This window comes from Diaphorina citri, unplaced genomic scaffold (genome assembly GCF_000475195.1).
Source record: "Diaphorina citri unplaced genomic scaffold, Diaci psyllid genome assembly version 1.1 scaffold3590, whole genome shotgun sequence".
Taxonomy (NCBI): domain Eukaryota; kingdom Metazoa; phylum Arthropoda; class Insecta; order Hemiptera; family Psyllidae; genus Diaphorina; species Diaphorina citri.
In genome coordinates this window covers 3,620-16,117 of record NW_007380990.1, presented here as the reverse complement: position 1 = coordinate 16,117, position 12,498 = coordinate 3,620, and the positions used below count along the sequence as shown (strand labels likewise).

Genomic DNA, 12,498 nt, shown 5'->3' with positions numbered 1-12,498 from the left:
ATGCAACAAGGAAAAAAAGTTCAAGAGGAAAGAATTAGAATAGATCAGTTGCGCTTACTTGGGTGATGTTTCAAAGTCATAGAGCAGGAAAAATGAGGACCAACGGAATTTTTCTTATTCTTCTACGACTTCTAGATACCGAGATAAATCGATCTAAAAAATACCGGTAAATCGTGAAGTTTGACGTCACGGCATACGCTCCCGTAGGCGATGACGTCATAATTCAAGACTTCCGCTTCGTTTGTTTTGTGCGCAAGCGTTTCTGCGCGTTTTGACGTGAAATCTGACGTCACAACTCTTTGAACTTTTTCATTAGAACGGCAATCAAAAATTGAATTTTCGACCTTTTATGGTTTCAGATTATCTTCTAATCCCATTGCTCAGCAATAACAATAATGGTACACGTACAGCTACAGATATACATAAATGTCCCTATTTCTACTTTCTTCTTGTGCCAATAAAATAATATAAAAAAAAATCGATCTGAAAATAATAATATTAAGGAATAAAGCAAGTGCTGAGTGGGGAAGATAAAAGTGAAGAGGGAAGAGAGGAAGAAAAAACCTCGTTTAATAGGAAAATGAAGGGAAAATAGTAAAAATAAGGGTAACAGAAAGTAAAAAAAAAAACTTTATGTACGGGACGTTAAAAAAATTCTGTTCCCTTTTTTTATTCTCTTTTTTCTGAACTATTTTTTCCCCTCTCTTGAACGTTTCACATGATTTTGCACACGTAGCCAAGAAAAGAATATGTCGGCAAGTTGATGTGATTTTGATTGGTCATAAAAACGTGCTTAGAATACCCTAATGTGTATAGGAAGAGGGTGGGACGTCTACGCCATGGTAGGTGAAATAATAAAATTGTTGCTTTCCAGCAAATGGGTAGGTCGAGAGTAAACGAAGTTGTTTGACTTTTCTGTTAGGTTCGGATGGCAACTGGCAAAGAACCAAGGGAGGCGCTTGGTAATTCTGTGATATCCACAAATTCAGTTCTTAGATCTAGGTAAATGTTAATTAGTGGGAAGCACGTCCTTAACCTTACATAGCACCTATCTAGTTTGAGTTCCATTACCTATCTACACTGATGTATAGGTAATTAAAATTGGTAAGTATATTATATTCATTATACAGGTAGAGGTAGGTACCTGTATAATGAAGATCCAAAGTTAATAGATATCTACCTTTAAAATGATACACACCTACCATTGAAATCGTAAGTACGTAGTTAGCTACCCATATACCAATAAACATATGTATATTTACTACCTACTGATATATAATAAATAATAAGTAAATAGGTAGGTACTTAACCTGCATTTTAGTTGAGTATGTAGGTAATGTACCTACCTACCTACTTGATATTTTTATTTATTTGTTAAACTTCATCAGAAAATCACAACATGTGGTATGTAGGTGGTAGGTAGGTAATAATAATAATTATAATAATAGTGTGAGTAAATAACCGATTTGACACAGGAAGTTCTAGGTAAAGTGTGAGAATCAAGATAATTCGAAGTAATTATGAATTAAGTAGTTATTATACCGGGTCACCCTAGTGATGGGATTTCTTCTTCCTATTTCATTTAATTTCGGGTGATATTTCTTAAACTCTTCTATTTATCTACCATCAGTGTCATAAATTCTACAATAGTACTGGACAGGGCACCTTTTAAGGAAGTGTCAGTCTTTAACAATTTACTTTCCTTATCCTATAGGAGGGAAAGTATTTTATTTTCTGTAACAAGAACACCTACCTAGTACATAGACATTTATGATAGCTACCATGTATGTATAAGAGATACAAGTACCTACCTTCTTTATGTATGTAACTACATAACTACCTACATAGGTATAGTGAATGTTTTTCATTACACCTAGTTCTCATGCTTAAAAAATTAAATGATTTATCGATTACAATTATGGTTATTTTACGATTCTTTTACGCTTAACTTACGTCATTGAAACTTCTTCAGTTTTATTTGAAGCTCTTGAGGTTTCATGTTATTCTTTATGTATGTAACTACATAACTACCTACATAGGTATAGTGAATGTTTTTCATTACACCTAGTTCTCATGCTTAAAAAATTAAATAATTTATCGATTACAATATTATGGTTATTTTACGATTCTTTTACGCTTAACTTACGTCATTGAAACTTCTTCAGTTTTATTTAAAGCTCTTGAGGTTTCATGTTCAATGTTTATAATAAAAAGAAGTTTTTACACTGGTACAATAGTTAGAAAATAAATATGGAAAAATTAAATCTTCACTTTCATATTTTGCTGCTTTTGTTTTTCTTTCCTGCATCTTATTTTACATCAGGTAAGTCCGTTAAGACTGTTTAAATATTGCTGTGTAACAGTTACCTAAGAAAGGTTTGAAAAGGAAGTGCTTAAACTAGTTATTAGCAAATGATTCATCCTATTATTTACTAGGTTGGTACATACTACATAGGAACGACAAAATTACATTGAAATGGGGGTCTTTTCTGACGAAATTCCTGTGTGCGGAGTCCAGTATGTATGTAGGACTAAGTATTGCACCCCAAACATGTTAGTCAATAGTCAATCGTTGAAGGATGAAAAATTTAGAGCTCTAAACTCTAATAATTTATTATTAATCCTTCATTGGCACTTTTTGGTGCAGTCGACAGCATAATTTTTCCCTATCCTGGCCCTAAACTCTTTGTATTTTATTGGTTTTATTGTGTTGTTTGAAACAGGTTCTCCTCCCAATGAGCTAACGACGTCTTCTGAAAGGAACATGGTCTACGAATTCCTGACCAACTTCCCAAGTGTGAATTATAACAGCAAGTCCAAATTGATTCGACCACAGTGTAGACATGATTTGAACAGGTTGTTAGTGGAGAGTAAGCAGCTACATCCATGGGCACTGAAAAGTAAGTATCATGTTGGATTTCACCAATATTTTTATTCAGTCCTTAAAACTCCTGTCAAGCTAACAGCCAGTTAAGTTCTATTTAATTTGTATTGGCTTAACAGGGCTGTTAAGCTAACGGGCTGTTTGAGGCTGGAAAGAAGGTTGGTGAAATCCACCATCAGTCTTTATGAAAAATAGCCGATAAGGACCTATATGTGAATACTGAGATAGGATAGAAAAAGAAAGACGATAGACTGAAAGTGTCCTTGGACCGGATTTCATGAAATGTAGGTATAGGTATGGTTCTGACCATTTATTTAAAGCCGAAATTTTTAAAAACTTTTATTAGGTTTTGGTACCTGTCATGCTAGTACCCTTATTTTACATCAGGTAAGTCCGTTAAGACTGTTTAAATATTGCTGTGTAACAGTTACCTAAGAAAGGTTTGAAAAGGAAGTGCTTATGATCTAAATTGGCTCTTAAACTAGTTATTAGCAAATGATTCATCATACTAGGTTGGTACATACTACATAGGAACGACAAAATTGTTGTATTACCCGTTCAATGGCAGCATTTTGTTAATTTATTATAAACACATTACATTACATTGAAATGGGGGTCTTTTCTGACGAAATTCCTGTGTGCGGAGTCCAGCTTCATATTTCATCTTAGGCCGACAGATTTTTATTTATTAGTTCAGATGGAACGTAGCGTTGCGACAATGTTACGAAAAAACCTTCCATGGGAAAAATTTCCGCCAAGCGTGGAAAAATTCTCATGAGTGATGTTTATTATCGAGGAAAGTAGGTAATAACTAGTGGTTCTGTGAACTGTTCTGATCTCGAAATTTGTCGCGACGATCTATGAACTCAAAGCGAGAAAGTTTTAGATAACACTTCAGTCGATCATTTAATACCGGTTTTAGCGTCACCTGTGTTAAGCTACGCCGAGAAAGGCCAATAAATGGATGGGTGAATTAAACATTATATTGGGAATAACGAGAACGGGGGCTATAGTCTTGATTTTAAATCATTACATGAAAGTAAAATCAAAAAATCAAATCAAGAATAATAATAAACTGAATAGGTATTAAACAAATTAGGTAGGTACAAAGGTACCTACTGATTTTCTCTAATCACTACGGGCTAAAAAATTCCCGGAGGGACGGGCCCTGCTTGTTTGATTTTCATTAGAGCCTCCCAAGCTGTTTCTGCGGGCATTTTCACTGTACAGAACATGGCCTCAACTTTGGGATACTTCATTTCAACCAGACGAAATCACGTGCCTTCACGGGATTCGATTCTTTGGAGTGATTTTGATTTATATCCAGCTTTGTTTTTCATTTTTTCGAAGTTAAACCGTTTGGTGTCGGTGGGATTCGATAAAAAGAATGTGGTCGCTGCGCTGGTGACATGTACAGAGAAGGAGGAGGAGTTCGGAATTCTGATCAAAATGGAGTAAGAAATTTTCAGTCTGGAGTACTCTGGAGTAATGTCTGGACTTTTGGAGTATGAGATCCATTGCAGATATGTACCAGTAAATACTAATCAAAGAACAAATAACATAAATGTCAATATGGGTTAGATGAAACGTAATACGAGACAAGTTTTTACTCCTGTCATGATGTACATTATATCCAGCACAAACTGATTTTCGGAATGTTCAATATGATTAGCAACAGAACGGATGTGATCATGGTAAGTTTGTGGAAGGAAATACCTAACAACTAAAAGTGTAGTTCTGAGTTAATGACTTCAAAATGGGACATAAGACATAAATAAATTATGCCTTGAGAATTTCCTGGAGTGATTTGAATTTTTTGAAGTCTTTCGAGATCAGAATTTCAATATGATTAGCAACAGAACGGATGTGATAATGGTAAGTTTGTGGAAGGAAATACTCAACAACTAAAAGTGTAGTTCTGAGTTAATATAACTTCAAAGTGGGACATAAGACCTAAATAAATTATGCCTTGAGAATTTCCTGGAGTAATTTGAATTTTTGTCGAAGTCTTTCAAGATCAGAATATTTTCCATATTAGATATCTGCAAAGGAATATGAAATTTAAAGTTGAAATCCAAATTAAATTCTCTTTTTACATTTAATCTTGCTAACAACTAAAAGTGTAGTTCTGAGTTAATGACTTCAAAATGGGACATAAGACATAAATAAATTATGCCTTGAGAATTTCCTGGAGTAATTTGAATTTTTTGTCGAAGTCTTTCAAGATCAGAATATTTTCCATATCAGATATCTGCAAAGGAATATGAAATTTAAAGTTGAAATCCAAATTAAATTCTCTTTTTACATTTAATCTTTCAGGCATCAGCTCAGAAGAGCTCATCACCCATTCGCGCGTTTTACAATGGCGTTGACATCTTTGTCTTCTTATCAGCATGTCTGACATCATACTATGGCACCCGAAAATTGGCAACACATGGAAAACTCAATTTCACGAAGATGTACTTGTCCAGATATATCAAGTACGTTTGTATCGTTTCTTCTGCTATTTATAAACTGAATCATGCTACTTCTTTCCATTGAGAGGAGTCAAGCGATTTGCAAAAGATACGTTTACATTGTTTTACAGATATTGTACCTACCTACCTACCTACCTTTCTGTATAGATACCTACTATATTAGGTACACATAAAACATCTCATCTCTAATAGTATCGTCCTTTTATCTCGCCCCCCTTCGTCTTCGAAGAACAAGATAAATATGAAATCTCAACAATAGTTTCCAATCTTTAATCTTCATATTTCAAGTACGTTTGGATCGTTTCTTCTGCTATTTATAAACTGAATCATGCTACTTCTTTCCATCGAGAGGAGTCAAGCGACATGCAAAAGATACGTTTACAAATAGGGGATTTATGGTTGAAACCCTTCTGTCTTTGAATATTATCACCAAGTCCATCGTGGTTTGTCTAGTCTCCTCCATTTAGTTCTTTTCCAGTGAAAATAGACCACGTTTACATATAAGGGATTTATGGTTGAAACCCTTCTGTCTTTGAATATTAGCACCAAGTCCATCGTGGTTTGTCTAGTCTCCTCCATTTAGTTCTTTTCCAGTGAAAATAGACTAATGATCTCCTGAAAGATATAGCCTGTTAGATATTTCAGGCCGAGGTCCACAAAGTGAGTTTAAACTCAGTTTAATTTTAACTCTCTGATTAAGCAATCTGATTGGTTGATTTTTAAAAAATCAGCTAATCAGATTGCTTAAACCAAGTTTAAAACTTAAACGAAGTTTAAATCTTGAAATTCACTTTGTGGCCCCTGGCCTTAGTTAGTTTGGATTTCAACAGATCATGTGCTTCGATTTGGTTCCAGACTCACTCCTCTGGTGATAGGAATCCTCTGGTTCGTCAGAAATATACACATTAAGCAATCTGATTGGTTGATTTTTAAAAAATCAGCTAATCAGATTGCTTAAACCAAGTTTAAAACTTAAACGAAGTTTAAATCTTTAAATTCACTTTGTGGCCCCTGGCCTTAGTTCAGTTTAATTTTAACTCTCTGATTAAGCAATCTGATTGGTTGATTTTTAAAAAATCAGCTAATCAGATTGCTTAAACCAAGTTTAAAAATTAAACGAAGTTTAAATCTTTAAATTCACTTTGTGGCCCCTGGCCTTAGTTAGTTTGGATTTCAACAGATTATGTGCTTCGATTTGGTTTCAGACTCACTCCTCTGGTGATAGGAATCCTCTGGTTCGTCAGAAATATAAATGCATACCCCACAGGCCAATACTTCAGAGTGGGTCATTTCTTCTCTCACGCATGCTGGGACAACTCCAAAGTTTTGATGAACCTGTTTTATGTTCAGAACAGTTTGTCGAGTCTTGGCGAAATGGTAAGACTTATCTTGAAGTTTTTATGTATGATTTCAACAAACATTGTAGGTAGGTTTGTATATTTAAATTTATGCTAAGTTAGGAAGTGAGTATGTACTTGAAAATCTACATAGTTAGTAATGAGCCCTTTCGTAGGAATAAATAAATAAGTGACCGGCATGCGCCACATACATAGCATAAGGAATCCCAGTATTTTAGAAGAAAATGAAATCTACTTGAGGCTCGATGATCTATTAGGGTCTTAACCCAACTTTTAGGGCTGTTTGCCCTTACACCTAAGCCTCAGAGTGGCTACTGTGGTCTTATAATATCAGTAATATTATTGCGATCCTTCATATTTCATCTTAGGCCGACAGATTTTTATTTATTAGTTCAGATGGAACGTAGCGTTGCGACAATGTTACGAAAAAACCTTCCACGGGGAAAATTTCCGCCAAGCGTGGAAAAATTCTCATGAGTGATGTTTATTATCGAGGAAAGTAGGTAATAACTAGTGGTTCCGTGAACTGTAGATCTCACTCAGATTCTTTTGCCTAAGCTGAGACTTTGCCTAAATGGGTGACCTGACGTAATATACATGTGTATCAAAACAGAAATAAAAGTTAAAGTACCTACACGTCTTATGGAGGTACCTATATCCTATATCTAAAAAGAGGTGACACAGTTTTTTTTTTTAATACCTATAAACCTGTCAATCACTCTATGAATAAAATTGAAGAAGGGGATTATTTTTGTAGATAGAACAGAAGGGTATACAAGGGTCATAAAATGTGTAATTTATGTATTACCATGTTCAAAAGTCTGAGACCAAATTTTTTTTTTTTTTTTTTAATACCTACCTATAAACCTGTCAATCACTCTAAGAATAAAATTGAAGAAGGGGATTATTTTTGTAGATAGAACAGAAGGGTATACAAGGGTCATAAATGTGTAATTTATGTATTACCATGTTCAAAAGTTTGAGACCAAAATTGCACCTGGGACACCAAATTTCAAGGATCGACGTGTCTTGATTCAAGGAACTCAAAATTTCAAAGTTCATCAAAATCGGACCAGGCAATCGCGAGAGTTATAGCGGAGCAAACAAACATCTAAACCAAATGCAAAACGGTCGAGTTTGACCTTCACTTCGTTCGGTCAACTAAAATTAACCTACTTAATAAGATCAATCTGCAATACTTACTTTCCGTGTCCGGAAATCTGCAATCTTTCTCTCACAAGACCTCTCTGGTAACACAAATTAGAGCTTACAGGCTAGTGAAAGAAAAGAGGAAAGACCAGTTGGTTGGGTGGAAGACCTCTTTCAGGAGAACCCTGTCACTTAAAAGAAGAAGAAAAATTACCTAATTGCTTAGAGCTTAGACCGTGGGTAGCAGAGCGTTGTGAATAAAGTGTCAATTCATGAACCTTGTTTATTTTTTAAGGAATACTTACCTACCTACCTACCTAAGTAGTTAATAATAAAAATCTGAGCTTTTTCCCATTTTGGCATATTGGAACACTACCCCATTTCCTGTTATACATGATAATACCTATTTGTTTCAACAGTAATACTACACATAGTATCCCCCCTCCTCCCCTGAGCATCTGCATTCTGTACATGACACGTACTATACAATTTATAGCTTTTCCTTTCAAGCCTTTAAATCTTTCCCGTTCGATAATATTTTAAATATGAGGCCGATTTTTCTTTTACGACACTAAAAAAACGCAGAATAATGAGCTCTATATGGTGAGAGAATATTGTATCTGCATTCTGTACATGACACGTACTATACAATTTATAGCTTTTCCTTTCAAGCCTTTAAATCTTTCCCGTTCGATAATATTTTAAATCTCTAGTAGCGCGGTCAAACTTTCTTGACTTGGCGGGGCGGAGCGCTACCGCGCTCCTTAATATGAGGCCGACTTTTCTTTTACGACACTAAAAAAACGCAGAATAATGAGCTCTATGGTGAGAGAATATTGTTAAAGAGCAGCCTGGCAAGCCCGGCTCGGCAGAACGGAGAGTTTTAAGAATGAAGCAAGAGCGTACATGACACGTACTATACAATTTATAGCTTTTCCTTTCAAGCCTTTAAATCTTTCCCGTTCGATAATATTTTAAATATGAGGCCGACTTTTCTTTTACGACACTAAAAAAACGCAGAATAATGAGCTCTATGGTGAGAGAATATTGTAAAAGAGCAGCCTGGCAAGCCCAGCTCGGCAGAACGGAGAGTTTTAAGAATTAAGCAAGAGCGAGAGTGTAGAATAAAATTCTGGTGATAATGAAGAGACTGGAGAACTGTTGGCCAAATCAGTCAAAGCTACACAGTATCTGTGCAAATTTTTCGACTGCTTTGGTGATAATGAAGAGACCGGAGAACTGTTGGCCAAATCAGTCAAAGCTACACAGTATCTGTGCAAATTTTTCGACTGCTTGAATTACTTTGGAAACCCTAACCTCCTGAATGTCTTCGACTGCTTGAATTACATTGGAAACCCTAACCTCCTGAATGTCCCAGATTAGATTAAAGCAGGGGTCGTCAACCTTTTATGGGTCGCAAACTACTCAGATGACTAGACTCTTAGCGCTAGACTCCGCTAAGAGACCCTTAGCGAGCTACGTTTTAGTCTGGGAACCAAAAATTTACGACGCGACGTAACGACGTAAATTTTTTGTTCCCATAAGTGTTGCTCTCAACTTGCTGATAAGAATTGTTTGCGAGCTACAAGAAAACCTCTCGCGAGCTACCGGCTGAATGTCCCAGATTAGATTAAAGCAGGGGTCGTCAACCTTTTATGGGTCGCGAACTACTCAGATGACTAGACCCTTAGCGCTAGACCCCGCTAAGAGACCCTTAGCGAGCTACGTTTTAGTCTGGGAACCAAAAGTTTACGACGCGACGTAACGACGTAAATTTTTGGTTCCCATAAGTGTTGCTCTCAACTTGCTGATAAGAACTGTTTGCGAGCTACAAGAAAAGCTCTCGTGAGCTACCGTTAGCTCGCGATCGACGGGTTGGCAATTCCTAGATTATAGGATCTGAATGCCCTCTATTTCGTAGCCCACGACAAACAAAGTGATTAGGTATCATTCAACTATTTGCCGTAAATTTTTGGTTCCCATAAGTGTTGCTCTCAACTTGCTGATAAGAACTGTTTGCGAGCTACAAGAAAAGCTCTCGCGAGCTACCGTTAGCTCGCGATCGACGGGTTGGCAATTCCTGGATTATAGGATCTGAATGCCCTCTATTTCGTAGCCCTCGACAAACAAAGTGATTAGGTATCATTAAACTATTTGCGATCTCATGTTCGTATGACATTTGTTTCAGTGCTGGACGCATCAAGTAAGCCTGGGGGATCTCAAATACTCAATGGCAATATCCATGCTCTGGGCAGCATCAGTCAATGTGTGAACGTTGGCACTGATGATTCGAATGGCAAGGATAAGAGTATCACAGGGAACTATTGTATAGCTACATTCACTGACTTTGGCCTTGTACAAAGGTTACACTGTGTATATGAACAATTTGACAACCGTGTCCTACTTTGGAGTATGGTGAGTTTTTGAATTGTGAAATAATTTGTTGTAGGGAAATTCAAATAAAATTAAAAATCTAGGAGGAGTAGAAGTTAATAAATAAGTACGTCATTTTGCTTCATCGTTACACAAATGTCCTCAGATATTAAACTATGTTTAACTTTTAATCTTGGATTAAGCAATCTGATTGGTTGATTTAATTTTTTTTTTTTTTTGCCCGTCTTTCCTTTATTATTACGATAGTTATAAAAAAAAGGTATAGTGGACGGGCTATTGTATTGTATTCGCTTCGGTGTCGTCTGTCTGTCACTCTGTCAGTCTGTCCCCATAGAAGGACTTATACAAACCTGGTCGACCAATATATCAAATTAAAGGTCTTTTTACAAGGAACACGAAAATGGTGGTGCAAATTTTGTCCAGAGAACCAATGAGATATCTGTTCAATCTGGCCTTCTCTTACAATTCCATCAGGAGTACTTACGACAAGGTAAAGCTAACTGTGGGCACCTAGGTATACACATTTTTTATTGTTTACTGTCCATGAAAATTTACAAATAATTACTATCAGGAGTACTTACGACAAGGTAAAGCTAACTGTGGGCACCTAGGTATAGACATATTTTATTGTTTACTGTCCATGAAAATTTACAATTAATTGCTTTGGTGTGAGAAAATCTGATAAATCGGTGAAATCAATTGAAGTTGTTTGTTTTGAGCGAAAAAGTCTCAACGCGAAAATTCAGCGCGTTTAGCTAGATACAAATGTATTCACACATATTGCATGATTTTATAAGGAAAATATAGGTACATATGTATTCGTATACAATAACATGTATGTTTTGTTTACGTGAGGTTGTTCATTCTTCCGGTACCTATGTAAAAAGAAGAAAATATGGCATTGAAGCACAAAGTTTGAGGTAATCCAGAGTTGCTCAACCCCAACTCCCAGAGTCAAGAGTGAAAAACCGTCAAGAATTACCTTCTTACCTATTCGGGAGTAGCCATCATGCTAACCCGCAACCATGTGTTGACTCCGGTTAAGCTGTATCCGAAGGAATTCTCTTGCACTAAACCAGTAACATGATCCTCTGCCCTGACAGCATGACGCCGGAATTATGCTGTCTACGAACACCATATCTCGGGGTCTTTGTGTCCCAGCATCCTGCAACTTTCAGGACGTCTTCCATCTCCTGGAATCCAGTTTCCAGGAATACAACGCTTCTGGAATCATCGTCCGGACACGACTCGAAGAGAATTCCTGTCACACCAAACCGGAACTAGTGGAGTTGTACTCTTCCACCAGGATTATGACAGTGTGAGTACTGAGGTCTCTTCCAGAGAACAATTTTCATTTACAAATCACAATACTGCATTACTAGTATTTTGCCTGACGAAATTAGTTCCCAAGGTCAATAGTGGAAAGAGCGTATGCCCAAAGTACATTTTAAAAGTCCTTTAAACGCAATTGATATCTCTGTAGGGAACAAAAGATCAAGTCCCATTTGGATGCAAGAGTTCGAAGTAATGAAGTACCTATAGGTAGCTACTTAGTTATTATTTTATATCTGGAACTAGATCAGACTGTGAACCTTTGTCAATTTTATTAAAATCCGTTTTGTTGTACTCTGTTCGCAGTGTTGCTTTAGTGTTCTTAACAGGTTTACTAATCATTGCCACAGTGGTTGACTCTTTGTACAAGGACAGAGTCAATGTCATGGTTGCCGGAAAAATCGGAGGTAAGAAAAATAATCCTCCAACTTTAGACTCGGAAGAAATAAGATCAATTTCTATCCTGAGGTTCCCCTTATAGGATCACAAGGTTCTGCGGTTACCCTTATAGGTTTATTAATTTACTGATATTACTTTGAAGCTTTAAATATTTTTGTATTAAAATCAGCACGATGAAGACTGAATCAAGTTGGACAGAATCACGAGTACGTAATAACTCTTTCGTCAAATTTGATTTAATGAATTTCGATTTTTAGCCCGTCCTTCCTTTATTATTACGATAGTAACAAAAAAAGACCCTTATAGGTTTATTAATTTACTGATATTACTTTGAAGCTTTAAATATTTTTGTATTAAAATCAGCACGATGAAGACTGAATCAAGTGGGACAGAATTACGAGTACGTAATCTTTCGCCAAATTTGATTTAATCAATTTCGATTTTTAGCCCGTCCTTCCTTTATTATTACGATAGTAATAAAAAAAAAGGTATAGTGGACTGGCTT

General features: G+C 36.2%; 2 protein-coding genes across 3 annotated transcripts; both read left to right on the top strand.

The window, feature by feature from the left end:
- Window positions 1-2,185: 2,185 nt before the first annotated feature.
- Window positions 2,186-12,152, top strand: LOC103520413. The gene is made up of 6 exons (XM_026831544.1): window positions 2,186-2,323; window positions 2,724-2,900; window positions 10,057-10,231; window positions 10,686-10,752; window positions 11,366-11,580; window positions 11,901-12,152. The coding sequence occupies exons 1-6, from the start codon at window positions 2,251-2,253 to the stop codon at window positions 12,073-12,075; spliced, it is 882 nt and encodes a 293-aa protein (XP_026687345.1). The 5' UTR covers window positions 2,186-2,250; the 3' UTR covers window positions 12,076-12,152.
- Window positions 4,054-6,823, top strand: LOC113472011. Of its 2 annotated transcripts, XM_026831545.1 has the most exons (4): window positions 4,054-4,201; window positions 4,512-4,578; window positions 5,204-5,364; window positions 6,567-6,823. In XM_026831545.1, exons 2-4 carry the CDS (start codon window positions 4,540-4,542, stop codon window positions 6,814-6,816), a joined length of 450 nt encoding a protein of 149 aa, XP_026687346.1. In that variant the 5' UTR covers window positions 4,054-4,201; window positions 4,512-4,539; the 3' UTR covers window positions 6,817-6,823. The 2 variants fall into 2 exon arrangements, with proteins under 2 accessions (XP_026687346.1, XP_026687347.1); XM_026831546.1 differs by lacking the exons at window positions 4,054-4,201; window positions 4,512-4,578 and adding an exon at window positions 4,726-4,759.
- Window positions 12,153-12,498: the final 346 nt, after the last annotated feature.

Excerpts from the sequence above, each read along its gene's own strand:
- LOC103520413 (XM_026831544.1), top strand. The coding sequence starts at position 2,251 with ATGGAAAAATTAAATCTTCACTTTCATATTTTGCTGCTTTTGTTTTTC. Across the intron at positions 2,324-2,723 it reads TGCATCTTATTTTACATCAG|GTTCTCCTCCCAATGAGCTA; the intron begins GTAAGTCCGTTA and ends TGTTTGAAACAG. Across the intron at positions 11,581-11,900 it reads TCCACCAGGATTATGACAGT|TGTTGCTTTAGTGTTCTTAA; the intron begins GTGAGTACTGAG and ends CTCTGTTCGCAG.
- LOC113472011 (XM_026831545.1), top strand. The coding sequence starts at position 4,540 with ATGTTCAATATGATTAGCAACAGAACGGATGTGATCATG. Across the intron at positions 4,579-5,203 it reads ACAGAACGGATGTGATCATG|GCATCAGCTCAGAAGAGCTC; the intron begins GTAAGTTTGTGG and ends TTAATCTTTCAG. Across the intron at positions 5,365-6,566 it reads TACTTGTCCAGATATATCAA|ACTCACTCCTCTGGTGATAG; the intron begins GTACGTTTGTAT and ends ATTTGGTTTCAG.